This window comes from Alligator mississippiensis, chromosome 1 (assembly GCF_030867095.1).
Source record: "Alligator mississippiensis isolate rAllMis1 chromosome 1, rAllMis1, whole genome shotgun sequence".
Lineage (NCBI taxonomy): Eukaryota > Metazoa > Chordata > Crocodylia > Alligatoridae > Alligator > Alligator mississippiensis.
In genome coordinates this window covers 465,445,376-465,472,347 of record NC_081824.1, presented here as the reverse complement: position 1 = coordinate 465,472,347, position 26,972 = coordinate 465,445,376, and the positions used below count along the sequence as shown (strand labels likewise).

The window sequence follows — 26,972 nt, the reverse complement described above, 5'->3', positions numbered from 1 at the left end:
CCACTTATGGCTCTGGACTGGTTCACAGAGCTGGCTGATTTGGCTTGGAGCATGAAACATTTCTTTAGAAAATACCCCAAAAAACTAGGAACATCATCATACCTTTCCCCCTGTCTTGTCGTCTTTGGACCCTGCAAGGCTTTGGTCCACAGGGGCAGGGGGTCACAGCCCACGTCTACCAGGCAGAGGGCCCTTGTCTGTGTGGAGGCGACCTGATTTTGCGGGCCCTCTGCCTGGGTGCTGGCTTCCACAGTGGGGGGAGCACTTGTCTGCGTCCTGGCCTCAACCCCCTGGGAGGGGTGTTTCCTCCTGATTGCACAAGAAGCAACTGGTCAGAGATGGATCATGGACTGAATTCAAACCCAACAGGCCCTTTGACGATGAACTCCCTGACCTGCACAAACGCGTGGAGGCACCTGCCAGGAGTCCTGCGTGCCACATGGGCAGGGCCTTCCTCCACAGGGGTCGGGTGGGAGTCCGTCCGGGGAGCAGGACCTTGTCCCCTCCCCACGCAACCACGCGAGTCCCTCCACCGCTCACACCAGTCCCAAACTCACAGGGTGCAGGGTCCCTCCTCTCCTGCACTTGTCCAACGGAGGGGACAGATGGGGACCCTTTAATGGGGGGCAGTTTACTTTTGGCCCATCCTTCTGTGCCCAGGCTGGCATCTGGTGCTGAGAGGACATGAGGGCTGAGCGTCAGGCTGAGTGGCACTGAGCACCTCTTTTAGGATGGGGATCCCAGAGCCCGTATGAGCGCCACCTTACAAGGGAGCAGAGGGCAGCAGGGCCATTGCCAGGAAGAAGGCTCCCAGGGCTGGGGCATGGGCAGGGGCTGCAGGGCCAGGACCTGGCCCAGCGTGAGGAGCCCATGGGGGCCAGTCCTGTTCCCCTTCCCCAGGGAACTTGCTGATGAAGAGCAGGGGGTGACAGTTTGGTGGGGGTGGCACAGGGCGGGGGCTGTCCAGATTGCACCATGGACAGCGTGGGCTTAGCCTGCCAGCCAAACCCTGCCGGGAGGGGAAGCCACACAGCCTTGTGGACTCTCGTGCTGCCCAGCCCTTCTTGCTCCCATGGCGGGGCACGTACCCAGGTCTCACCCAGGTTGCTGGAGCGCAGGAGCACGGGGGGCAGCTTCTCCCGCTGGAGCATCTGCAAAGAAACACAGCCCTGAGCTGAAGGAGGGAAAGAGGAGCCGGACTGCCGAGAGCAGGGACGAGGCACGGGGCCGAGTGCTGGGACCTTGCCCAACCTCAGCCCCCACTCACAGCTTGTCACATCTCCCAAAAGTCCCCGGGACGGACCCGTGCCGTGTCCCCAGGGCCGCCCCCACGGCTGAGTGAGAAAGGGCACTCATGTCTGCAAGTGGTGCTCGCCTCCGACGCCCGGATAGGAGGATGGACTAAACCTAACTACTTAACTAATGCCTAAGGAACTACTAATCTAACTAAGAAACAAACAAACAACTATCTAACGAACTAATGAAATAACTAACTATTGAACTATCTAACGAACTAACAAACAACCTATCAACTACAAACTACCTACCTAACGAACTAAGAAACTACCCAGCTAACAAACTAACAATCTAACTGGCTAATGAACTAAGAAATTACCTAAAGAACTAACAAACTACCCAACAAACTGCTAAAGTAAGGAACTAACTAACCAACAGAGATAAGGCACGAGGACGAGGAAGGGCAAGTGGCGTGGGCGAAGGGTGAGAGAGCACTGGGAGGAGCCGGTACCTGAGAGTGAGGCTGGGCATTGTGATGTCACTGGGCACAACAGCTCCTTTGCCATGGCAACCAGGGGTCTCCCTCCCACCCGGGCAAGGTGCTGAGTGCGGGGCTGTGGGCACCTTTGGCCTGGCCTGGCCTGGCCTGGCCTGGCCTGGCCTGGGGGTGCTCCCACCCCAGATCACCTGAGCCCCTGAAGTCTTTGGGCGCATTGTCTGTCCTTGTCCCTGTGGCCCAAGCAGTGACCGCCCTGGCTGGAGGGTCACAGCAGTGAGCGCCCTGGAGCAGGGGGTCCCGGTTAAACAGTAGCCCCCTCTGATCACTGCCCGGTGGGGTGGGGCTGGGAACACAGAGCCCAGCTCAGCCTCAGCCCCATCTGCAAATCCAGAGTTACAATGGCCTCCGAACCCTCCAGCCCTGCTTCTGTCAGAGAGAAATAGCTCCCATTCCTCTTGCCTCTGCTCAGATACAGCTCAGCTCCCCAGCACGGTGCGGTCACTAGGGGTGGACTTTCCTGATGGTCCTCTTGCCCACACTCACCCCCGCCACCAGCAAGGGGACGGGGCGAACTCGTGCAGCTCAGGGGGCCACTCCCTGGGCTCTGTTACTCCACATGGGGAAGGGGGAGCAGGGACGGGCATGCTCATAGTTGTGGCACAACCGAATGGCCAACAGGACACTTGTGGGCTCCTCACATGAGACCAAGTGCCAGGGATGGGCCCAACGATAGTACTTGCTCTATGGCATGGGTCCCAGGGATGAGGCACTCACTCAGACCCCCATGCCTTTGGGGTCTGTCCACGAGTCACCATTCAGCTGAGACCGGGGCGGGCAAACAGCTTGATCTTTATTAGGAACAGGATTCAGCAACTCACAAGCTCGCAGCTTGCAGGGAGAACTACAACTACCCACCAGCACAAACCGCACCTGCAGGGCATCACGGGGAGAGACTAGGTCATCCCACTGCTGGCCCCTTCAAGGGACCTCCCATATACCATGTCCCCGTCCTTTACTCGGGCAGCTCCCTCTTAGCGACTTGGATGTTCATCAGGCGCTACTTTAACTGGTGTGGAAGAAATCAAACTTCGCGTTGTGGTTGTATTAGAATTGGCAGAGCCATCTAGGTTTATTTAAAACTATACAAGTGATCACAGGGAGAGTTCTCAAAGGAACTCTGATCTCTACAAATTTACAAGCGTACTTATACTTTAGACAGCGAGAAAAGATGCAGGGCTCAGACAAAGCAACCTGGGGAGAAACAGAAAGATGTTGATCATTCGTTTGTCACACATAAGCAGTTTATTTATTTAGAAAAAAGCACTATGTTTTGGGAACAGTTCTCAGCTTCTGGTTCGGCGGAAAGGAGGAGGTTAACATCTGCACACAGACAAAACAAGGCATGAAGTTTTCTCCTTATCTTAGAACATGTTAAAACACATAGCATCAGCATCAGCACCTTTTTTCTTCTCTTTCTCTCTCCTCTTAGTCAAGGAAGAGGCCTGGTTAAACTTATTTCCACTTTCCCCCTTTTGGGCCTTTTTGCACCAACATATTAGATATTTATAGCCATGAGCCTTTTAACTTCTAATTTTTCTTTCTTTTAACCTTTTCACTATTTTAATATATATATCACAAACGTCGTCCAATTAAGGGAGAAAGCGATCATGGGCACCCCTGTCATTGTACTAGGAGGCAAGTGGGGACATACCCAACATTTAGAAACATTTAAATCCTTTGCATATGGATAAGACAGTTGAAGAAAAGCAGAGAAGTAGGTCCAATATTAATAGTCTTAGTTGGGGAACTATTCAGGTTAGATTGCCTATGCATTTTTCTTTTTCTTTCTTTCTTTCTTTTTTTTTTTTTTGGATCACTTACTGAAATCTAAGTCTTCTGGGTTGAAATTACCCAGGCTTCATTTCTACCTAAGCCTGTATATTATACGCATGTACACTATCATTTAATTCTGGACTGACTTGGCAGGGAATTCCATGCACAACTGGATCAATTTTATAGAGTCCCAGTATAAACTTTTGCAATGCAACTTTATGTATTAATAAATAAACTGTTACATCTGCCTGATCATCTGCACAAATACACCAGAACCACTACAGCGTTAACCCTGCATTATTCAGTGTCAGTCAGGGCAGTTCAGCCAGTGTGCACCACTGCAGGCTGTGCCCACTCCTGAACAGCTGCTGCCTTTGTTCTTTTCAAAACAGCTAAGAAGTACCTTTGTGCCTACCCATAATCTCAGTCTTTTTTGTAACCCCCTTCCCCCACCCCCATGAAAACAAACAGCTTCAATGGCTGGCTAGGACATGGGGGTGGGGGTTTGGAGTGGGGGCACAAGGGAAAGGTGGTTTGTCCTACACCCTATACGACTTGCGGCTGAGCATTTTCCCCCTGGGATCTAGGCAGCACCGTCCTGAGACATCCAGCTCTCCCCACGTACTGCTTATGGAGACTAGGGACCCAGGTCTCCTTCCACCTGCTGGGCACTGCCATGGATTAGGCCACCTAGCATCCACCTAGTCCATGCTGCAGAAGTCCCAGGAAAAAACACTAAAGTAAGAGGTAAGTGAACACTCTTTCTGTTTTTCCTGATTAGCCTTAAGGCAAAGACAACCATGTGTTACATATGTAGATACCTAGCAGGGGAAAGAAAAATCTGGCCCTAGGTGCCTAGATCGCTGTTCTGGATTCCACTCCATGGGCCGGGCGCCCGCAGGGAGGCACTCTGCAACTCAACAGAGCAGCATCTAAGGACTACTTCTGAAAAAGGATTAAATGTTTTTGCCAATATAATGGGGGAAACCCGTGGTGGAAATGAAACATGAACCACAGTGTCTCAACCCCCTGGTTAGCACCCTTAAAACTGAGCCACATTTGTTCTTCCTCCATTCATAATCTGACTAGTCCTTTAATTAAGATTCAGTATTTTACACCTCAGGGTTGCTGTCCCGGGGATTACTTACCATACCTAGGGCTAGACTGTGCAGCCTTCAGCCCAGGACTTGGTTTGCTCAAAACTGTACCACAAAAAATACAAAAATTTGCAACAAAAATCCAACATTTTTACATTGCCTTTTTGAAAACTGATGGCTTAATTCAATTCAGTATCGTGCCCTACAAGGTACGCGTCCAAAAACTTACTTGAATATATGGATTATCAGTTATCAGGTCTCCCTTCTCATCATAAGTAAAAACTGGTAAGTCCTTGGCTATGAACTCTCTAAAAACAAAGATAAGCATTTGATGGATTAGAAATGCAAATGCACATTATTAAAGACAGGACACTTACTCTAATTCTCCATACGTGTATAGAAGGGAAAACAGAAAGGAAAATTAAGCAAACTGGCAGCATCCATGATGAAACAGTGGCATTTCCTGACCAAGTCTGGAGAACCCGCTGCACTCTGGAAACAAGGTGCAGCTCACCAGGATGGCTGTGGGGATTATCACCAGATCCTTGTGCCAGGAAGGAAGGCTCTGGGGAGGGAGGGCAAGGGGCCCAGGAGGCAGAATGGCAGAGATTTCCAGCAGGCCCACCGCTTTCACAACACCGTCTCATCTGCAGAAGGAGAATGCAGTTGCTGCTGGCCCTGCGACTGGCACTGTCCCTCATGAGCCCCCACTGAGTCTCCCAGCAACCCTCAGCCCTGAGGACCCTCACCATCACCGCCTCAGCATCCATGGCTGCAGGACAGGTCTCCTCAGGTCCATTTGGACAGGGGTGCACTCTGTACTATTCCTGCAGAAAACTTACATGACCGCACAACTGAAGCCAGGTGGCAGCTGGAGTTGGGGGACAGGGTCTACTTCAGCCACCCCACAGAGACAGGATGGGGCAACCCTGTTCTCCCCAGGGCTGCAGATGGAAATCCTGCAAATGGCTGAGGCGGTGCTGGCTGCCTGGCCCATCTCTGGGCCCAAACGCAGGGGCTATCTTGAACCTGGCTAAGGTCGGCACCCCCACTCACAGCGCTGATCAGCAAGAACCCACTACCTCAGCACCCTGAGTCCTCACAAGTGCCTGGTCCTCAGCGGGCATGTTTATATGTCCATGTGCACGTCTTAGATACTGTGCATTTATTGTAGTACTTGCTTAATAAAGTACTGACTAAATGCTCAGTACCTGGAGTTACTGTGCAGTAGTGCCAGCGCACGGTTATTTAGTGATGCTTACTGCGCATTAGCCTCATAGCACAGTAGGTGCAGTAGGTGATTAGCACGGTTTGTGCTGTGATGCGCTACTGCGCAGTGTTATTAGGCTAATGTGCAGTAAGCGTCTTGGGTAGATGCGCCCCATGAGGACTTCAGCGTGAGACTGGACCAGCAAGAACTTGAGCATAGACACCACAGACATCAGCTCGCCATCTGCTTGGGAACTGATTACCCAGAATAATTTTGTACCATATGCAAACTTTCATATTTCACTGCACACTCCAGTCTCAATTTTTTTGTTTCACTGAGATTCAAAAACTAGACTGAAAATGTTCTTTTCTATGGTCTGGGAAAGCGTCAAAAGTAGCAGTGGCAAGGGGGTAGCTGGAAGTTGCCTGGCCCCAGTGCAGGCACAGGCTTGGCACAAACAAAGCCCTGGGATTCTGTGGGCCAGATCCAGATCCAGTTGCTCCACAGGCCAGATCCAGCCTACTGACCCCTGGTAGGATCCTATTACAAGAATACTGTGTTCTTGTTAAATGACCACAGCATGCTCAGTGGAAATGTATAATCACTTGTTGCCAGTCTGGGCCATTTTCAAGAGGCCTGTACCAAGCTACAGAACTGAAGCTTAAGCAGGAGTGAACTTTTGCAGACATGACAACTAGCCTGGTCAATGAAAGAAAGCAATTAATACGTCCAGAAAAAACTAGAGCAAAGAGTCACAAAGATGACATAATAGTAAGGAAGGCTTACAACAGATCATTGAAAAGCAATATATCACACCTTTAGTTTGATAACGTTAGTAGGAATGACTGTTAGAACCAAGAGCACTCAATATACCAGTGGCTTTGCTATAATAGAGGCATTTATTTTAAATGTCTTAGATAAACTTTAGAAACAAAGCAGCCTGGTCAGTGAAGCCCACGAACAAAGGCAAAAAGAAAACAGGGGGTTTGCAAACAGTGATAGCAAAGGAGGAGATAAGGAGGAGGTAAGAAATCCTCTGCTGCGGAGTTGTAACTTCACAAGGACATCAATCCCAGCTAACTGACATCTTCTCCATCCACCAGAGGACTGGTGTCATTCCAGGTGCTAAAGTTTCAGTGAAACAAAGAAATCTGAATGAATGTTTTAATGTTTATTAAAACATTAAAATAAGCTCCCTGTAAATATAGGATGTGAGCTGGAAGGAAAATTGGAGAATTCCACAAATGAAGATGACACGCTGCACGTCGGCAAGCTGCTACCCCACTTCCGCTCCCCAAATATCCCCAGCTGATAAAGGTGAGAATCTATATTGCACTATTTTACATAGCTAGATAGGCACTGAAAAAAGTGTATATTCTTTGAATTTTGGGGTGTGAACAGTAAAAGGGCAGGCTGTAGATCTGTCTTTTGCCTCTTTTCTGAGCTGAGCGGCGACCACTGAGGGAACTGAAGCTGTACCTTAATTCTGTTAGATTGCAAAAAAGGTCCTGGTCACAGACAGGCTGAAGTCTGTGTCTTTCTAAACACTGAAAGGTCACCACTTTGGGGTAACAGACTGTAAGTCACTTGGGACAGATTTCTTGTTTTTGTTTCTCTAACTTGCCACGTGCACTTATGCTTTCTACAAAAAGAAAGGAAAGGTTGAAAGAAAGCACTTGCATGTTTTGTTGTAGATGAACAATATGATGACTTCCTGCTATTTTGATTAAATAGGACTCCTCCGCCTGTAGCAGACAAGACAGAAAAACATACAATTTAATATTTTTTTAAAACTTTTGGGCAAAGCAATTCCTACCTTTCATCAAACAAAAATAAAATTGTCAATATTCAATCAGTCTGTGTTCAGAGCATATCTTTCTTCTCTTATCTGGAACCCTGGCTGCAAAAGACACCACAGTTGACAAGGAGCCCCAAAACAGACAAATCTAAAAGCTTGATTAAGAATGTGTTAACATTACAATTTTACAGTGCTGCGATTCGAGTTATAAAAGAAACAGGACCCCACACATGGTAACCACATAGGTATGAAGTTGTGGGATGTTAAAGTGATTTTTATTGTTCAGTTAATCATGAAGCCTATGGGCTTTGTCATACACTATACTTGGGGCATGTTAACTGCACTTTAAACACTAGTGTCTGAGATGTCAAGCAGTAAAACACGTGCTAAGGGCCATCACAGAATAACGAAGGAGGTTCTCCAGATGGTGCAATCTAACATGCGTTGAGCTAATGTCTGACTGCCCCGGGCATAATACAGTCAGGAGACTCTGATGTGGTGAGGAGGCCAGCACCAACAACTAGCTGTTTGTGCTGCAGGGCCTGGGACTGACAACACTACAGCGTACAGCAGTCTTCAGTGGCTCCGGCGCTTAGGACATGTTTCATTTAGATCGTAGCAAGCATTACTGCCTGTTTGCTCAGAAAACTTTCTACCTCATTTTATTTTGATCGTAATAAGCAAAACTATGAGTTACGAAGTTTTCTGAGCAGTCACAAGGAAAATACTTACTACGCACTACATCAAACGTGTCCCAACTATAAGCATGGAACGATACTCATCCAGAATAGAAATGTGCTTGGAAGGGATATGACCCCACATAACCATCTTACTCCATAGTTGTAGGATTGTAAGGCAATCTTAGGCACTGACTTCAGCATCGAAAATGAGGTCAATTCTCCTTAAGTACAGCTATGCACCCCACAGAAGTTTTGTTTTATGAAAGATTTAAAGAACTCAAAATTTGTCTTTTTTCAGAATCAAAATAAAAAACACAGATTTTGATTTTCTTGCAGAGGGAAAGTTGAAAACTAAAGATGCATCTTTTTTAATGCTTAAAATAATTAGTTTTAACCTTGAAATTCTACGCAGCAGGAACATAAAACAAGCTTTAAGAAAGTCTGAACATACAAGGATCTGGCCTTTGTAGTAGCGGGGAAATGCCCTTCCAGATTATACAGATCTAAATATGATTTGTGCAGAAGTCACCGTCCTGATCAAGAGCCCTTGGACTTCACTACAGAGCTGAATCACTGTTTGCTCAAGATTGGGACGAATCCTCCCCGTCCAGCAATCCCAGGCACCCGAGACAAGGTTTATACACCGCTGGTCTCTCAGGCCAAATCGGCTCCGAATCCTGTCGAGGGAGCAGGACTCGACCGTACGAATCTGTGCGGCGCAACCGCCTGCAAGTACTCTCCTGCCCAGACTCCTCAGCCCGGGCCTGCACACACTCCCAAATCCATGGCAGGCATCCTACGTGCGTGCCCCAAGCCCGGACCCCTGGGCTACCTCAGGGCAACAACGTGCATTTTCTTGGCGAGCGGTAGTGCATGAGTTCCTAGCCACCCCTTGCTTCTACCGTCCCTGCACCATCGCCTCGGGAAGAGAGACCCGAAGTCTCAGAAACCGTGAGAGAGTCATAAGCTGGGAAAGCAGAATATTTTAACAGTGGACACTGACTGGGCAGTGTCCTTCCCTTTTGTGCAGTCACTCTGCAGTTTGCTGCAGACGACTAGTCCAGGAGGTACAAGAGGCCTGATATCCGGATCTCAATTCAGTAGTCTTTGTAAGCCGATTTCCCTGCCTGGCTCCTCCCTTCATTTTCATTCGCTGTCCTGTCCCCAAAATTATTCTCCAGTTCTCGCCCCGCCCCAGCAACAGCAGCAGCAGCAGCAGCAGCGCGCGCAGCAGCCCTCTGCCTCCAGCCCCGCCCCCGCCCAACGGTCAACGCCCCGCGCCCAACGGTCACCAAGCCCCGCCCCCGCCCCCACCCAATGGTCAACGGTCAACAGTCAACGCCCCGCACCCAACGGTCAATGGTCAATGCCCCGCGCCCAACGGTCGCCAAGCCCCGCCTCCGCCCCCACCCAATGGTCAACACCCGGCGCCCAACGGTCACCAAGCCCCGCCCCCGCCCCACCCAATGGTCAACGGTCAACGCCCCACACCCAACGGTCAATGGTCAACGCCCCGTGCCCAACGGTCGCCAAGCCCCGCCTCCGCCCCCACCCAATGGTCAACACCCGGCGCCCAACGGTCACCAAGCCCCGCCCCCGCCCCACCCAATGGTCAACGGTCAACGCCCCGCACCCAACGGTCAATGGTCAACGCCCCGTGCCCAACGGTAGCCAAGCCCCGCCCCTGCCCCCACCCAATGGTCAATGGTCAACGGTCAACGCCCCGCACCCAACGGTCAATGGTCAATGCCCCGCGCCCAACGGTCGCCAAGCCCCGCCTCTGCCCCCACCCAATGGTCAACACCCGGCGCCCAACGGTCACCAAGCCCCGCCCCCACCCAATCCCCATGGTCCAGCAACCCCGCCCCTTCCCCCTGCCCATGCTCCAGGCCCCGCCCCCTCACGGGGCGGACGGGCCCATTTCACAGCAGGAAGATCGAGGCGGGGGAGCACAACATGAGCAGGCGGGCAGCGGGCGGGAAGCACTGACCTGGGGTACCTGCTGCAGCTGCCCCGGCTGCCCACCGGGCAGGAGCGCCAGCAGCGCAGGGAGGGGAGAGAGGGACGGGCTCGTGCTGCCTGGTCCTGGCTCCTTGGGTGCATGGGCTCGGCGCTGCTCCTTCGGGTGCATGGGGTGGGCACGGTTGCTTAGTGTGCATGGGGTTGGCACCACTCCTTGGGGTGCATGGGGTGGGCGTGCTGCTTAGGGTGCATGGGGTCAGTGCTGCTCTTTAGGGTGCATGGGGTCAGCATGCCTTCTTAGGGTGCAGGGGGTCGGTGTGCCTCCTTAGGGTGCATGGCGTTGGCGTGCCTCCTTAGGGTGCATGGGGCCAGTGCCCCTCTTTAGGGCGCATGGGGTCAGCGCTGCTGCTTAGCAGGCCACGCACAAGTCTGCCGGGCGGTTGTGTGTCTTGGAGCCCAACGCAGCCAGGCCCCACGGGTGTCAGGAGCTGGACTGGAGCGTGGTTGGCTCTGCAATGGTGCTGAGAGGTGCTGAGGGCTGCAGGGCTCTGCCCATCCTTGGCTGTCAGTGGGAGCCATCTGGCTGTCAGCTATGCAACGATGTTATGGGCTCTCATCCTGCAATTCAGGGGCTGAGCTAAGCCCCTCTGCCCCATGAGTGGCTGTCCTGCCTCCCTCTGCCTCCTGGGCACAAATTCAGCTGGGATCCACCTTGCAGGGCAGGAGCAAGCAGACAGCAATCAGGATCCCAAGCTGCAAGGACACCTGCAGGGACGGGGGGAGAGGGAGGTTGCACCAGGGCAGCAAGGGAACAGGGTATCTGCGGTGAGGGCTGTGCATCCTTATGCTGTTTCAGTGCTAGGTTTGGCTGGTGCAAGGAAGGGATGGAGGGGGAAGCTAGCATCCCTGCAGAGTCCCAGGGGCAGGTAGGAGAGCGGTGTGGCGGGCATGCCCGTCCTCGTCCTCGTTCTGCACAGCTTTGCCCAGGGGAGCTCCTTGCCAGGCTGCTCCTACCTGACAGGCACAAACAAGCCTCCGGCTCAGCGCCGTGCCACAGAGGACGGGCGGTGTGGCAGCAGGGTGGGGGGACTGAGCAGGGAGGGCAGGATTTGGAGCCTCTGCGGGTATTTGGAGGGGGCAGTTGGGCACTTCACATCTCAGCAGCCTTGAGTCAGTGGGTGCTGAACCGAAGCCTCACCAGCGACCAGGGGCTTAGGCGTCCAGCTGGCAGGGATGGCGTGGCAGGCACGGCAGGGCAGCGAGCCTGCTAAGGAGAGTGCCATGGTGAGTAGCGGGCATCCTCTCCATCCCGGCTGCATCGGGGACCTGCTTCTCCCGGCCCACCATCCGGACATCTTCCTCAGAGCATCGGTCTCCTTGGAGAAAGGTCCAGCGGTGCTCAGCAACTGGACCTACTCTGAAGGGGTCTCTGGGCAGGGCTCCTGCTAAGACCTGGCCCTGGGGCATCTCCAGATGGAGAATTCAGGCTTCTTGTGATCCTTGGAGCAGGTTGCGGGCGAAATACCCATTGCCCCCCGGCCACACTGCGAGGCCCCCAGTGACCCCCGGAGCAGAGCAGGGGAGCCGGGCGCTGGCTCGCTCTGAGCTCGGGCAGAGCAAGAGTGAGGGCAGCCCTGGGCAGGGCAGAGGGCTTCATGTGGAGCTGAGGTAGCTCCCTGGACTGTCTGCCTACTATCCGAGCTCCAAACTGGCTGGGCTGAGCTGGTGCAGCGCTCCATCCCGCCAAGGGGCTGCAGAGATGCTGGTCCAGGCAGCGCTGTGTGCGCCGGGATCGTTCTGTCCTGAGCCTTGTGCTCTCCATTCGTGAACGGGGCTGGCTGTCCCAGGTGGTTTCCCTGGGGTGCTGTGAGCCTGGTTTGTCAGGGGCAGGGAAGTGGGCTGGAGCCTTTGCCCCCGCGCACATACTTGTATTGCGTTCTGCTCGGCTTCCTCCCCCCACCCCAGAAGTGGCTGCCTTTTAGCTGGGGTCCACCTCGCAAAGTGCCTCACGGCTCATCCAGGCAGGGGCGGCTGTAAGAGCCCGTTTTGTCTGCACGTGCGATTATTGTCAGCGACCGGTGAAGGGAAAGCATTCGTGGTCTGCACCGAGAGTGTGGGTGCTGCAGAGACCCCAGGGCTTTGTGTCTTGGGAAAGGGCGGCACAGCTCCTTCACTCCCCTTGCAGGGCAAGAAGGGGCTGGTTGGGTAACAGCCCCCACCCTGCTCCTGTGGCACCTCGTCCTGTCACCCCCTTCCCCTGTTTTTGTGCCCCCAGCTTCTCTCAGAGATGGTTCAGACCCATATATTAGACCTGTTTCTAATGCCAGGCCTGCCTCGATCCATGTTGTGGTGGTGCTGGCCCCTCCTGGCATCGCAGTAGCTTTTCCCCTGCTGCATGCCCACATCCTCCTCCGGCCGGCTGCCCCAGGTGGTGGTGGTAAGTTGGGGACACCTTCAAAATTTTGCCCCACTTCTATGCAGATTTCTCAAGGTCCCTGCCCCCTCCCAGCCCAGGAGCCCAGGTCTCCTGGCTCTGAGGGACCCTGGATAACGCAGCCCTCCACCCAAGCTCTGTGCACCAGGGACTGGCCCCTGCACCTGGGTGTTGTGGGTAAGGTGTGACCACCCCGGCCACAGACAGCGCTCCCCAGCAAGCTGAGCATCGGCCCCACAGCAAAGCCCTGCCCTGTGAGCCAGAGAGGGGGCTCCACTCGCTGGCTGCAGGAGGGGGTTGTTATCCTCCCTGTGGAGCAGCCCTTGGAGGACCCCTCTGCGCGGTGGTTCCTGAGTGTGGCACCCGCTGTTTATCCCTTTCGAGCCAGCCTTGCTGCCTCCAGCCCCTTGCAAGCTGGTGTTGCAAGCTGTGAATTCAAGTGCGCCTGATGGAGACGCCAGGGGAGTTAATTAGCCAGGAGGAAACAAGTCTCTGGCACTGAGCTGCTCCTGTCAAGCCGGGAGCAGCTGCTTCTGAGCCCCGAGGGGGAGGAAGGCATGACGGGCCCTCAGGTTGGGCCTTGCCCCTGGTTGTGTGCTGGAGCCAGTTGCCTCCGGCTGCCTCTGAGCCACGGCTCAGCGGTGACCGGGACAGCGACTCCCTGAGGGGCTGCCGTGGAGAAGGAGACCCAGACCCTGAATGACAGCCAGCAACATGGCAGGATTGAATCCTAGCCCCTCTCCTGGAGGGACGGAGGAGCTGGGATCCAGGACTCCTAGGTCCTCTCCGCTGGCTTGCAGTGGGACAGCAGGGCGTGCGGCTCGCTGAGTGGTCACAGGCCCCAGGGGCAGGCTCAGCCCCTGGCCAGGATGACCGGAGACGCTTTCTAGCCCTGGCGAAGCCTTGGGGTGGGCTATCTAAGGGGGATGGGAGAGGTCATCCTCTTCCTCCGAGGTGGTTCAGAGCAAGTCAGGGTGGGCAGGGGGATGAACTGCAGGGTCTCCCCTAACCCAACCAGCTCTGCTTCCCCAGCAGCAGCCCAACTGGAGGGAGATCGTCAACAGGAAGCTGAAGTTCCCGCAGGGGCTGCTGAGCGCCATCCAGGACGGGAACCTGCCCATGGTGCAGCAGCTGCTGCAGGTGGGCGATGGCATCCTGCGGCAGCTGGACGAGACCGAGGACCGGGCATGGCGGGAAGCCCTCAACCTGGCCATCCGTGCGGGCGGGGAGGAAGTGGCCAAAGCCTTGCTGCGCTACGTCAAATTCGACTTCCGCCAGGTCCACGAGGCTCTGCTGGTGGCTGTGGACACCAACCAGCCCCACGTGGTCAAGCTGCTGCTGGACCGGCTGAACCAGGAGAAGGGACTCAAGATGGACCTCAAGTCCTTCTCGCTGGCCTTCTTCGACAACACCATCGACGCCTCCCGCTTCGCGCCCGGCGTGACGCCGCTCACCCTGGCCTGCGAGAAGGACCTCTACGAGATCGTGGACATGCTGACGCAGAAAGGCCACACCATCTCCCACCCCCACCGCGTCTCCTGTCCCTGCCTGGAGTGCACCAATGCCCGCCAGTACGACCTGCTCAAGTTCTCCCTCTCCCGCATCAACACCTATAAGGGCCTCGCCAGCCGCGCCTACCTCTCGGTTGCCAGCGAGGATGCCATGCTTGCTGCCTTCAAGCTCAGTCGTGAGCTCAAGCGCCTCTCTCGCAAGGAGCCCGAGTTCAAGGTCAGGCACTTGCCGGCTCCCAGGTCTCCATCTGTCCTGGTTCTCCTGTGGGCCGCAGCTCTCCGGGGCAGCAGGGAGCCAGGGGGTATCGGAGGGTGAAACTCTATTCCAGCAGCTCTGGGCTTGGACCCAGGGGGCTCAGCACCATCCTGGACTCCTTTCTGGTCCCTACCCTGTGTGAGCCAGGCAGGGGGCACACAGGACCCCCCACATTATGCCCAGGCTGGGCAGCATGGAGGCGTTACTATTATTATTATTTAGCTTATATCCTGCTCTGTGCAGAAAGGCTCAGAGCAGCTGACCATAACTGACAAGCACCAACACTAAATTCTCCACACGACAATTCAGGGTCTCGCTGGGAAATTTGGGCATGTATTCCAGTGGTGCAGTGATTCAGTAGTGCAATGGTACAATGTCCTTTTGTTCCCAAACTATTTTTACATCTATCTTTTTTTCATATTCATTATTCTTACTGCTACACTCCATGCTGCTGGCTACTTATAGACTACTTCTATGAATCTATGAATCTATGAATCTACTTACATAATTGATTTCTTACTACTGGGCATTTTTGAAAACATATGCATAAACATACCCATATCATAACCACCCCTCCCTGCAGACATTTCTTATCACATACCCTTCCTCTCTGTTCATTTTTCTCCTCACAACCATTAACAATGCTCATGCTCTGACAAAATCTGTAGGTGCTTGCTCAGTTTTAACCAGGTAGTGTGACCTTGCAACACCTCACAGGTGTGTACCCCAGCATGTTATGGTTACAAAAGTATTAAATGAGGGTTATAATTTAGTGTTCATAGTAGCATTTTTAGGAACCTTGCACCCATCCTGCGAGAGGAAAAGCTGCCTGATAGGTGCTTGCGGGTCGTGGGACTGTTGTCTCCGAGTGACCACCTCCAAATGCAGCTGTCACGCTGGTAGGTTTACTCCTGACATTGCTGTAAGTCTTGGTTCACATGCATGTGATGCTGCGTTGGGCGAGTGTCAGTGTCTCAGCTCCCTGCAGCAGTGAGTTCCTCTGCTGAATCATCTGCCTTTGGTGCTGGGGTCCCATCATTGTGCATTCAGGTTGTTACAGGATAGGGCTCCCAGGCAGTCCTCTAGGCTGTGTTCTTCCTCCCACAGCCCGAGTACCTGCGCCTGGAGCAGCTGAGCCAGGAGTTTGCCTTCGAGCTGCTGGGGATGTGCCGCAACCAGAGCGAGGTGGCGGCCGTGCTCAACGACCTGGGGGACAGCAGCGAGGAGGAGGATCTGGGCAGCCAGGCCTTCGAGGAGGGCATCCCCAACCTGGCCCGGCTCCGCCTGGCCGTCCATTACGACCAGAAGAGGGTGAGTGCGGGGCAGGCTTCATAGGTAGGAGGGTTGCAGCCCCCCCTTGAGCCAGTACTAGGGAAGCTCCCCACCAGGGTGCTGCAAGGGTCCTTTCTAACGAGGGATCATTAATGAACTCTGAGTGCTTCTGGCTGGGGTTGGGACATAAACCTTGGCATCCTGGTTCCAACGTGCTCCATTTGATTCAACCTCCCTAAACTCCCCCCTGCAGCAGCAGCTGGGATTGGAGATGAACTTTTGCTTCATGCTCTCACCCCAGTGTGGGCATGGGAGTCTGTTGCACCCCAGAGTCAACTGCATTTTGCTGGTAGGCAAAGGCTCCCTTTGCATCCTGAGAGAGCTCCTGTATATTCCTGGGAGCAGTATTTGCCTAGCAGGAGGGGGAAGCAATGGGTCACCATGAGGGCTGCTGGTACTGACCCTCTGATCCCCTTCTCTCATCTTGGCCCAGTTTGTCGCACACCCCATCTGCCAGCAAGTGCTGTCATCCATCTGGTGCGGGAACCTGTCTGGCTGGCGTGGCAGCAACACCCTCTGGAAGCTCTTTGTCTCCTGCTCCATCTTCCTTACCATGCCCATCCTGTGCCTGCTCTACTGGGTTGCTCCCAAGTCCCGGGTAAGTGGCCTTGCTGCAAAGGGAAAAGGGGGCTCAGGGAAGAAGGTTTCCTGCACCACCCTGCTGCCGGCTTCTTACAGCTGCCTCCAAAGCACCTGACTCTGGCCCCTAACAGATAGAAGGCCCCCCAGAAAGACCCAGCCTGGTAATATCTGTCTCCCATAGAAACCTGATGGCACTTCTAATGATCTCCCTTCCTGAGATCATCAAATCGTGTGTGTGCGTGTGTGTGTGTGTGCGCGCGCGTGCACATATGTATGTGCAATTACCCCCATGCATTTGGTCTCCACCAAGTTCTTGCCCCTTCTCAGTGCGTTCAGAGAGAGGCTGAGGGGCAATGATGCTGGGGAACCCCCAGGGACAAGGCAATGGTCCAAGACTTAATGCTGTCCTTGGCTGTATGAAGGGGGACACCCAATGCGAGCAGGCTCTGCTTCTTCTTTCCCTGGTGCAGCCGCTGCTGGATTGCTGCACCCAGGTGTGGGCTTCCCACAGCCTTGGACCACTGTAGGTTGGAGCAGCGTCAGAGAAAGGAAAGAAAGAATGGCTGTAGGGAAACTGAGGCTCATACCTAGAGACTGCAAGAGCTCGGTTTGACCAAGAGAGGATGGAGGGATGATGGGATCCTCTCCCACAGGAGCACAATTGGGATGATGAGCTTGTTCCTCCAGGTGACACAAGTCCAATGAGGTCCAACAGCTGGATGTTGGGGCTAGGTAAACTGGGAGTGAAACTGAAGTGTGGACTTTTAGCACCAGCTGCAACTGGCCAGTAAACCTGCTTGTTGGGGCTGGATTGTCTGTCCTGAGCACTTTTAAAATCAAGGTCGTTTTAGCTCTGGCTCCAACCAGTGCTAGCTCAGTGCAGCTCTGCAGTCTGTTTTACACAGACCAGAGGGTGCTGCATCCCCTTTTTGCCTGATAATGGATGAATTCTCCCTTCACGCACCCAAGCTGGAGGTCTGCTGGACCGAATCCTCATGGAGATTGAAGTCTGCTCCTAAGCACTTGCTCCCGTTTAAGTCCCTGCTGCCTGGTGGGCCCTAACCATGCAGCCAAATGGCCTTGAGTTTTGCTCAAGGCGAGACAAAGTTTCTCCCATCAGTTGGGCAAAATGCTGAAGATCCCAGTGATCAAGTTCCTCCTGCACTCTGCCTCGTACCTCTGGTTCCTGGTCTTCCTGCTGCTGGAGTCCGTGGTGCTGGAGCGCAAGCACAAAGACTTCCTGGGCCGGAGCCAGACCTTGTGGGGCAACTCCTGGCACATGATCTGGGTGGCAGGTAGGTCACGCGGAGGGAGCCCTGGCAGGGTCCAGAGCTCCAGCAACCTGGCAGTGAGGGGTGCTGGCAGGAGCCCTGCCCCAGGAGCCTGGATGCTCTTTTGGGGCCTGGCAGGGCTCTGATGTGCTCAGGTCCAGTGCTTGTTGCCTCTGGTTGGGGCTGATTCTGGAGATGAGATGGGATTTAGTCTCCAAGGCCCAGGCAGTTCTTGGCCTCGGATGTGTCTGTACAGGGGCAGTGGGGACGGTGGTTTCTGTACGGGAACCCACCCATGGGACGAGGCAAAGGCAGCTAGTTACACCAGAGCCAGCCACAGGCCGAGGGCTAACGATCCCCTGGAAAGCTGTACGTCCCCAGAGAAGGCCTTGCCACTGGGGCCCTAGGCAGAGATTTCAGGCCTGAGAGATTTAAGGGTCAAGTCACCTCCAGTGGCAGTGTCACCCCAAGTAGCAGGGTCCTGGCAGTTAGGAGAAGAGAAATCACGAGGGTTGAGCTGTGTACAAGGGGTCTTGTGAGCCAGTGGGGATTGTGGGTGTGGACAGAAGTAGCGGATAGACCAGCAGTAAATTATACCGGTATAAGATGCACCGATATAACTGTTCCATCTGTCCATTCCCATATTGGTCTAACAGTTCCAGTACCTTCACCCACTTAAACTGGGGTAGGAGTGGACAAACATTACAGTTAAATCACAGCAGTGCAAGCCCTCGCCTCCCCTTTTTCATATGGTTTTGACGACCTGCCTTTCCTCAGCCTTGGGTGGCTGACGTCCCTTTTTAAGCAGGGAGCCAGTAATTAATTATCTCCGAGGGGAGCTGCTCGCTCCTCTAGAGTCCGGTGAGCTGAGTTAATAGGGTCGGAGACCGCCAGTGAGGACCAGCACTGGACCTGGTGGATGCTCCCTGCCCGGGTGGCAATGATTTTGTTTCTGAGCCTGCTGGAAAGGGCGTTGTTGTGGCCATAGGGAGGCCTCCATGGTAGATCATGGGCTGGGGTCTCTGCCCCAGCAGGGGCTAGGCTCGCTCACACAGCTGGTCCCTGCCAGTCCTGTGCCTCTACGTATCCCCCAGGCCCCCACTGGATGCTATACAAGCCCCTAGTCAGAAGCAGTCTCTGTCCCAAGGAGTTTCCAGCCCAGGCAGACTCACACCAGAGGAAGGCTGGATCGTGGCCCCCATGTTATAGGTGGGGGACCTGAGCCCAGCCCTAGCCAGAGCCTGAATTCCCTCCCTGGAGAGATGCCAGAAACAAGGGACCCCTTGCTCCTGCCCATCCCCTCACCCTGCCAGGCTTCTTCTGGTACGAGTGCAAGGAGGTGTGGATCGAAGGGCTGCGCAGCTACCTGCTCGACTGGTGGAACTTCCTGGACATCGTCACGCTCAGCATGTACCTGGCCTCCTTCGTGCTGCGGGTGCTGGTCTCCGTGATGGGCCGGTACCACTGCTGGGACGCCCCCTCCTCGCCCGAGTGCTACTACTTCACCAAAGCCGGTGAGCTCCCATACTGCTGCTGCTGGGGCTCCAGCCTCTCCCCCTGGGGGACATGCCACCCCCCGCCCTGTCCAGCAGGCCCCCTGGTCTGGGACGGCAGCTGCCTCCAGTCACTTCACTCTTGCCAACACAGAGGCCAGCGAGTACAAGCCAGGACAGTGCTTCCTGTGCAAGAACGGGCTGAGACCCAGCAAACTCATTCCCAGGGGCAGTGACTCTGATGACTCCCAGCCAGGCCTGGGCTCACATCTACAGACTCTCTATCATTACCCAGCCCCATGGGGCACCCTGTTCCCTCGGTACTTCTGCCTCTTATGGGGAGACCGAAGGACCCCAAAGTCCCCATCTATCCCACATTCCTACAACCCGTGTTCAGAGAGATTTTCTAGCACAAATGACCTCTCATCTCCCTCCCTCCCCTCTCATGCCCCAGTGGGCTTCATGGTCCCCCCAAAACACTCCCGACCATCCCTTCCTGCAGGTTATATGGGAAATCAGCCAAGATATCCCGGGCTCAGCCTGTTCCCTGCCCTGAGCCCCCATTGCCAGGTTGTGTAGGCTGGTGATGCGATTGCAGGGACATTTATCAGTGATGTGCAATGATCCTACTACAGCAAAATGCTGAGAGCTTGCGTATCCTACTGAGCCAGAGCATTGCCCCTGCCTGCCACGAGGCGTCAGGGCAAGCCCGTGTATCCAGCCGTGAATCTCCCCAGGAATGCCCAGGAGCAGGAGAGGATGCTGGCAGAGTATTAAGACAAATCTCAGCAATCCTCATCCTGGGGATGAGCCTGAGAGAGCAGCTACTTCAGCGCTAAGCAGAGGGCAGCTGTGGCGCTGCAGTAACAGCAGTCGTGATAAAAGCTCTTAGCTCTGCGGGAAAAGTGCAAGACGGGAATGCAGGAGCAGCCCCCTCGGCCAGCGAGCCCAGCCCCTGCGTGCTGCCCCACGAGTTCCCCCCACAACCTCTCCCAAATAACAGGGCATGAAACCCAGAGCACCTGTAACAGCCCAGAGCTGAGCATTGGGATGGCCAGTGCTCTGGTGTTGCAGCTGCAGGGTCAGATCCTGTCCCAGCTACCAACAAAGGCAACCCCCCGCCTTGCCAAAGACCCTTATAAAGGTCAAAGGTTATAGACCCAGGGCACAAGGAGGGGAAGGGACAGGCCAGGGAGTTGGGGACAAGACCCAGGCCATGGCTCTGGCTACGCTGCTGCATTGGTACCCCTGTCAAAGCCCCCTGTGAGGGCTTCTCTGCTCAGCGTGGGACAGGCAGTCTGCTAACCCCTTTCACCTGCCCCCACTGTGCCCAGGGCGCCATGAGTGGCATGCCGAGGACCCCCAGTTTGTCGCCGAGGTGCTATTTGCAGTGACCAGCATGCTGAGCTTCACCCGTCTGGCTTACATCCTGCCGGCCCAGGAGTCACTGGGGACCCTGCAGATCTCCATTGGGAAGATGATCGATGACATGATCCGGTAGGGACTGACCGCCCTGCCCTGAGGCCCAGGGTCTGAGGCCCCTCACTATCCTGGCTAGCCTGAGTTGGCAGGTGTGGGGTTCCCAGGCATGGAGGTGCTGGGGCACAGCTGATCAGGGCCCGAGCCAGTCAGGTGTCCAGCACCCCCAATTTTTGTTGAAGTCAGTGAGCCAGCCCCCTCGCCCCTGCCAAGGGTGCTTCATCCCCCTGAACATGTGTGCTCAGACTGCAAGGATGGGCATGGGATGCAGGCCTGAATAAAGTCACAGAGGCCCTGGAGAGGGCACCCTCCTGGTGCTAGATGCTAGACAAACACATGGTACAGGCTGCTCCCTGCCTGCAGGCAGCATTGTGCAGCTGGAGCCCGACTGCCCAGTGGCATGGCCCCCTGCACAGGGAAGCAATGCAGCCTCCAGTGCCCAGTCTCAGCTGGATTCCCACTGGGGGACCGAGAAATGAATGGCCTTTGCATTGCAGCCTGCCCAGCCCAGGGCTCCCTGCCCTCTGACGCCTTTCCCTGGCTTCCCCTTGCAGGTTCATGTTCATCCTGATGATCATCCTCACTGCTTTCCTGTGTGGGCTCAACAACATCTACGTGCACTACCAGGAGTCCGAGCGGCTGGGCAAGTACGGCCACCCCCAGCCCTGCCTCTGCACCCAGGGTCTGGTGGGGAGGGGCGGACAGTTCTCCACTGATTGGAGCCACAGGGCAGGGCACAGGGCCTGGGAAATGCAGAAAGGAAAGGGAAAGGCCAGCACAGTCGCAGGCATGTCCAGCAGAGAGAGGGCAGCGTTAGTGCCGTTGCACCAGGTCCTTCTGTGGCCACGGCTGGTGTAACGTGTATGGAGCTAGTCACCCGTGGTTGAGGAAGACGGATTCGGACCACAGCAGGGGCAGGGAGGTGCTGCTGGGTGGTGAGAGGGAGGGAGAGCTTGTGGTGAGAGAGCTGGGCTGGGTTTGCTTGGTGGCTGGGTGGGGAGAGGACTCCTGCCTATAAATCATCCTGGGAGCAAGCACCAGGGAAGGGAGGAGAGCTCTCCAAGCCAATGCACACCGCTGGCCCAGGAGCACACGGGCACAACCCGGTCACGGATCAGTTTAGATAGGAAATGAGAGGATGTATGGCTAAACTCCAGAGCGCCAGGGCTTTCCCCCAGCAGGGTGTCCTTCCAGTAGAGAGGGGGGATCCTCTCAGAGTCAGGTGGGAGGGTTGGGGTTGGAAGGGTCTTCCCAGTAGACTAGGTGTGCGGGTGTGGGCAAGGCTCTGCGGGGCCCCAGACTCGCGGTGGTCGATGGTCCTGTGGCTACTGTAGCTCCGAGCCGGATCAGGCCCGCTCACATCCCACTGGTAACCCACTACCCCCACTGCGGCAGCTTCAACGAGACGTTCCCGTTCCTGTTCTGGACCATGTTCGGCATGGAAGAACACCGTGTGGTGGACATGCCCCGGTTCCTCGTGGCCCAGTTTGTGGGCCGGGCGCTTTACGGCATCTTCACCATCGTTGTGGTCATTGTCCTCCTCAACATGCTCATCGCTATGATCACCAACTCCTTCCAGAAGATCGAGGTCAGCCCTGTTGGGAGCCCGGCCCATGCTGGGGGAGGGGACCAGCCGGGAGCGAGCCCCCCTGAGTGGATAGGGGCAAAGCTGGCAGAAGCCCCAGCCTAGTCCTTTGACAAGGAAGCTGTTTCACCCCACTCACCCCTCCAAACACAATCCATACTGTGCATAGTACAGACAACCAGTATATGCCACCCCAGAGCCAGCTGCATTTCTCTGTCACAGGGGCACTTGGGATAAGTCAGGGTGAAACCCAGGGGGCCCAGATACCACACCTCTGTCCGGGGCAGACCCCCATCCTTTGGCCCTGCTGGTCCCATCTCTAAGTTAAACCCCTCCGGCACGGTGGGGAACAGTCACTGGCTCCCCTCAGACAAGGATCCCTTGGAGGTTTATGCCAGGTGGGCACCTGGCAGACCTAGCCTTGCCAATCCAGTATTTGCACTGAAGAGAAATCAGCACCCTGGGAATGGAGTCAGGACCCCTGTGTCTGCCTCCTTCTTTTCCAGGGTGGATTCCCCCTGCCCCGCTCATGTCCCAGTGCCCGCCACCTGCCACCACGCCCCATGCTACACTCCTCATATACTACCAACATGCAAGGCAGGACAGGCTGCCCAATGCCAGGGCCATGCTCAGTGACCCAGGGAAGGGGTGAGCGTAGGCCAGCTGGTGAACTCCTGCACGTGCCTTGTAAGGCTTGCATGACCCCACGGCTCTGAGCTGCTCCCCCTGGCTTGTGTTGCAGGACGATGCCGACGTGGAGTGGAAGTTTGCCCGCTCCAAGCTCTACCTGTCCTACTTCCGGGAGGGCCTGACACTGCCTGTGCCCTTCAACGTCATTCCAACCCCCAAGTCCCTCTTCTACATGGTCAGGTAATGCCAGGGCCCTCACCTGTCTCAGGGCATGAGGCACCTCTATCAGCTCACCCACCCCCTGGGAGACAGAGACCAGCAAGGCCCCATTTTGCAGACAGGAGCTGAGATGCACAAGGAGGGAAGGACTTGCCCAAGGTCCACACAGCCATCACTGACAACTGAACCCAGAGCTACTGGCTCTTCATCCCATGGCTGAATCACCACACTGTCTATCCACCAGCCTTTTTTCTCTGTGCTGCAGGGAGAGAGGCTTTGCAAGGAGAGCCCTCAGGGGCTTTCCAAAGAAAAAATGCCATGTTTATTCGCATACCACACACCCTCCCAAAAAAGTTACACACCTTGTTCTGGGAAGGCAGAAGGAAGAGAAAAAAACCATTGGCTTTTATCCAAACTATTCAGAAACAGTTTGGGTTTTTTATTTAAAACACCCCCCAATTTTCAGTGGGTAATTTTTCAGCAAAAAGGTGAGTGTGAGATGTGAATAATATGGCACTAATCTGTTTTCTTCCAAATGACAGGAAAGGTTTGGGAGGGAAGGGTTAGAAGTTTTCAGATTTTGGTTCAACAAATGAAAGCCAGAAAACAAAACAAAAATAAGTTTGAAAATACTGAATTTTCCCTTTTTCTCCCCCCACCTGCACCCCATTTGGGGACAAAAGGAAAAATAAGCAGAAAACTTCAATGGAAATTTTAAAAGACCCCACCCTGAAGATAATTAGCATTTCTGTCTTTCTCTTTAGTTTGACAGTCTGAACATCTCTACAAATCTTTGCCACAACTTGCAAGAAAAGAGACTTTCTGAAACTAGTAAACACGAGTTGTTCAGACAGAAATTTCCATTGCTTGATGAGGTCTCTGGAGCAGAGAGAGGGTTCTGGAGAGAGGGAAGGGGAAGCAGTGTGTTCCCACCGGCCAGGCCTTCACAGGGAGCCGGCTCACAGACTTCAAGGCCCAGAGGGTTCATTAGATCACCAGGCCTGACGTTCTCCACCACGCCAGCCATTGCATTTCGCAAGAGTCCCTCCATACTGAGCCTGGTATCTTGTGTCTGGCTAAAGCAAGACTGCCAGACAGGAGAGAGGCAGCCAGCTTGGACCGGGGGATGTGAAGGGATGCCCTGGGGCTTGGTTCCTTACAAATGGGCGCCTTTATTTCTAATTTGAATTTGCCTGGTTTGACATCCAGCCGCTGGCTCTCTTTCTGCCTGTTTCTTAGTGGATTAAAGAATTTCCTGGCCTCTGGCATCTTTTTCTGTCCCTGGAGACACCTCTCCATTGCACTCAAATCACTCCTTGCTCTTTGCCTTGATAAGGTAATATATTGAGTGAATTCAGGGATAAAGCCACTGGTGCACTGCAGAGAGCTGGCATGCAACATGGGAGACAATCCCCCTGAATTCTGGAGCTGTTTGGCTCCCAGTGCCATGAAATGGGCTCATCTTTCCAGTGGGCCAATACCAGGAAGCAGGCCCAGATGTTGGAAGGGTTTGGACCTGGCTGTGGGCTCCAGCATGGATTTTGCAGGGCTAGCTCTGCTTCCGCCTGGCCCCTTGTAACCCACGTTCTCCTGTCTTCCCTAGGGGCATCTTCCAGTTCATTTGCTGCTGCAAAGCCAAGAAGCAGCAGGACTGTCCCTCGATCCCCACCATTGTAAGTGTCCCGCACAACACAGCGGCTGGTAGAGCTGCATTGGCTGTGTGGCCGTTGGTAGAAGCCACGTTGGCTGCGAGGCTGTTCTGCGAGGCTGGATGAATGGTAAGCAGCACCGTTCCCTGGTACCTGTGTAATTCCTCTTCCCGTTCCTCACCCCAGGCTACCTCAGCCCTGGACGACACCGTCCTGCAGGGAGAGAGCCGTGGCTCCTACAGGCTGCAGGTGCTCAAGGCCTTGGTGCAGCGCTACATCGACACGGCCAGGCGGGAGTTTGAAGAGAGCAGGAGGCAAGGTAACCCATCCCCTGCTGCTATCTGCCCCACAGGGCAGGGAGTGCCTGGCTGGGACCTCCCAATACAGGTCTCAAGGCAGGGAGCATGTACTAGGTCCTCTTGTAGCAACTGGTTCACCAGAGGGTAACAACCTTCTACTGCTGCTACTTGGTGGAATTGCTCCTTTAGCTCAGGTGGCAGAGGCTGCACTAGGCTGTGTGTTGATAACTCAGTTCAGGGGTAGCAGAGGGGTGTGATATGGCAGAGATGGTGCTCCCTGCTTCTCATCCAGGCTCGTGTTGCCCTGGGGTCGATGGCATGGGAAGGTGGGCCCAGTGTGCTCCTCTTTCACAGCTGCCAGCTGCAGCTGGGCAAAGCAAGAGCCATGCTGTTGGAGCCAACAGGGTAACTCCAGGCTGATGTGCCTACAGCTGATGCCAGACCTGCCCTGGGTGTGATGGAGGGGGAGATGCCCCAGGCTGCACTTGGCCCATGCACTGAGATGAAGCTGTGGGTAACCAGGGTCCCCACACCTCTCCCTTACTGACAGACCTGGGGAACCGCATCACGGAGGTGAACAAGTCCATGCTACACCTGCATACAGAGGTGGAGCACCTGAAGAATGGGCTGGCTGCCAGCCGCACCCCCGCCAGCCCCCCAGCCACGGCCAGCATGCTGCACGGCTACATCCGCAGAGTCCGTGACACCCTCCACAAGCTCAACCAGGATGCACCTGGCTCTGGGGAGGCCTCGCCTGTCAAGGTGATGGTGCACCAGGACGGGGCTCCCAGCACCGGAGGCACCTGCCCCGAGGACACAACACTGCCTGGGGAGGACAGCCAAGCAGCAGAGCCAGTGTCTCCGGCTCCCTTCCAGCAGGAGGATGGGGGAAGCTGACTCCGCTCCCAGCCATGCCCAGTAGCTGTCAGTGGGTCCCTCCAAGCTTTTGTAGTAGCATAGAGCAAAGTGATGACAGCAGCATCCCCACCCCTGGTGCAGCCAGGGGGACTAGAGGTACCTTCCCCTGGGTCAGGCATAAGGACAGCAAGCTAGAGGCTAGTAGCCACTTCCTCATGGGCAGCTAGGGGTAGGGACAGGGCTGATGGCCCGGGGCTGTTCCCAATAGAAGCAGCAGCCAGGGACGGGTTACCCAGCGTGGCTGCTTTGCCTGTTCCCATGTCTGTGCCAAGGCCTGGCAGGTTCTGAACAGTGCCCCTGAGACTCACCAATAAACCCTCGAGCAAATACCTCCCTTGGAGACAGCCTGCAGTGTCTGACCCACTCCCCCAGCACATCATTCCTCCATTCCCTTAGAGAAGAGCAGCCACCTCGGTGGAACGAGGCCAGTGATTTCATTGATGGCAAGGGTTTGCTACGGCATGGGCCTATGTAGTTTGGCTGGCAGTGGGCAGAGACTGAGGCCCAGTAGATCGAATGTAAATATGTCTTACCAGGATGCCCAGATAGCTGCCGGACTGGGGGTCCTGCCTCTGGGTCAGGCCAGACCTGTCTGCCCCAGGAGGAGGGTGGGAGGGGGCGTTCCCCTGAAAACCTGGAGTTTTCCTCTCCTCTGACACAGGTTGGAGGCAGACAGGCTCCCCGGTGACAGGTGTGCAGCCTCTACCGCCTGTTTCCCCTGGGACTGGGACAGCAAGGAGCCCTAGAGCCCTCCAGGCATACACCTGCTGCCCCCCCACCCCCAACCCTGGGCATATCTCTGAGCAGGTTGTGATTGCTCTTGCTGCCACTTGCCCCCAACATGCCATCCTGCTCTGAGCAACTCCTGCTGCCAGGACGCAGCCCCACGTTTCTTGGGTCTCAGGCCCACCTACCCCAGTCCCAGTGGGACTGTTTCCTTTGCTTCCCCTCTGATTGCTCCAAAAATTCCCCCTGGAGCAGAAGTCCAGCTTGGGGCTT

General features: G+C 55.1%; 1 protein-coding gene across 1 annotated transcript; it reads left to right on the top strand.

Annotated features, from left to right (window-relative positions):
- Positions 1 to 13,742: 13,742 nt before the first annotated feature.
- Positions 13,743 to 26,306, top strand: LOC132249448 (short transient receptor potential channel 2-like; the record flags this gene model as incomplete). Its single annotated transcript, XM_059724604.1, has 12 exons — positions 13,743 to 14,477; positions 15,624 to 15,827; positions 16,282 to 16,446; positions 17,551 to 17,725; positions 19,015 to 19,215; positions 20,529 to 20,691; positions 21,228 to 21,320; positions 22,069 to 22,261; positions 23,001 to 23,128; positions 24,711 to 24,780; positions 24,943 to 25,075; positions 25,606 to 26,306. Coding segments are annotated over 12 exons (2,607 nt in total), but the record flags the coding sequence as incomplete, so codon positions are not given.
- Between the last annotated feature and the right edge of the window lie 666 nt (positions 26,307 to 26,972).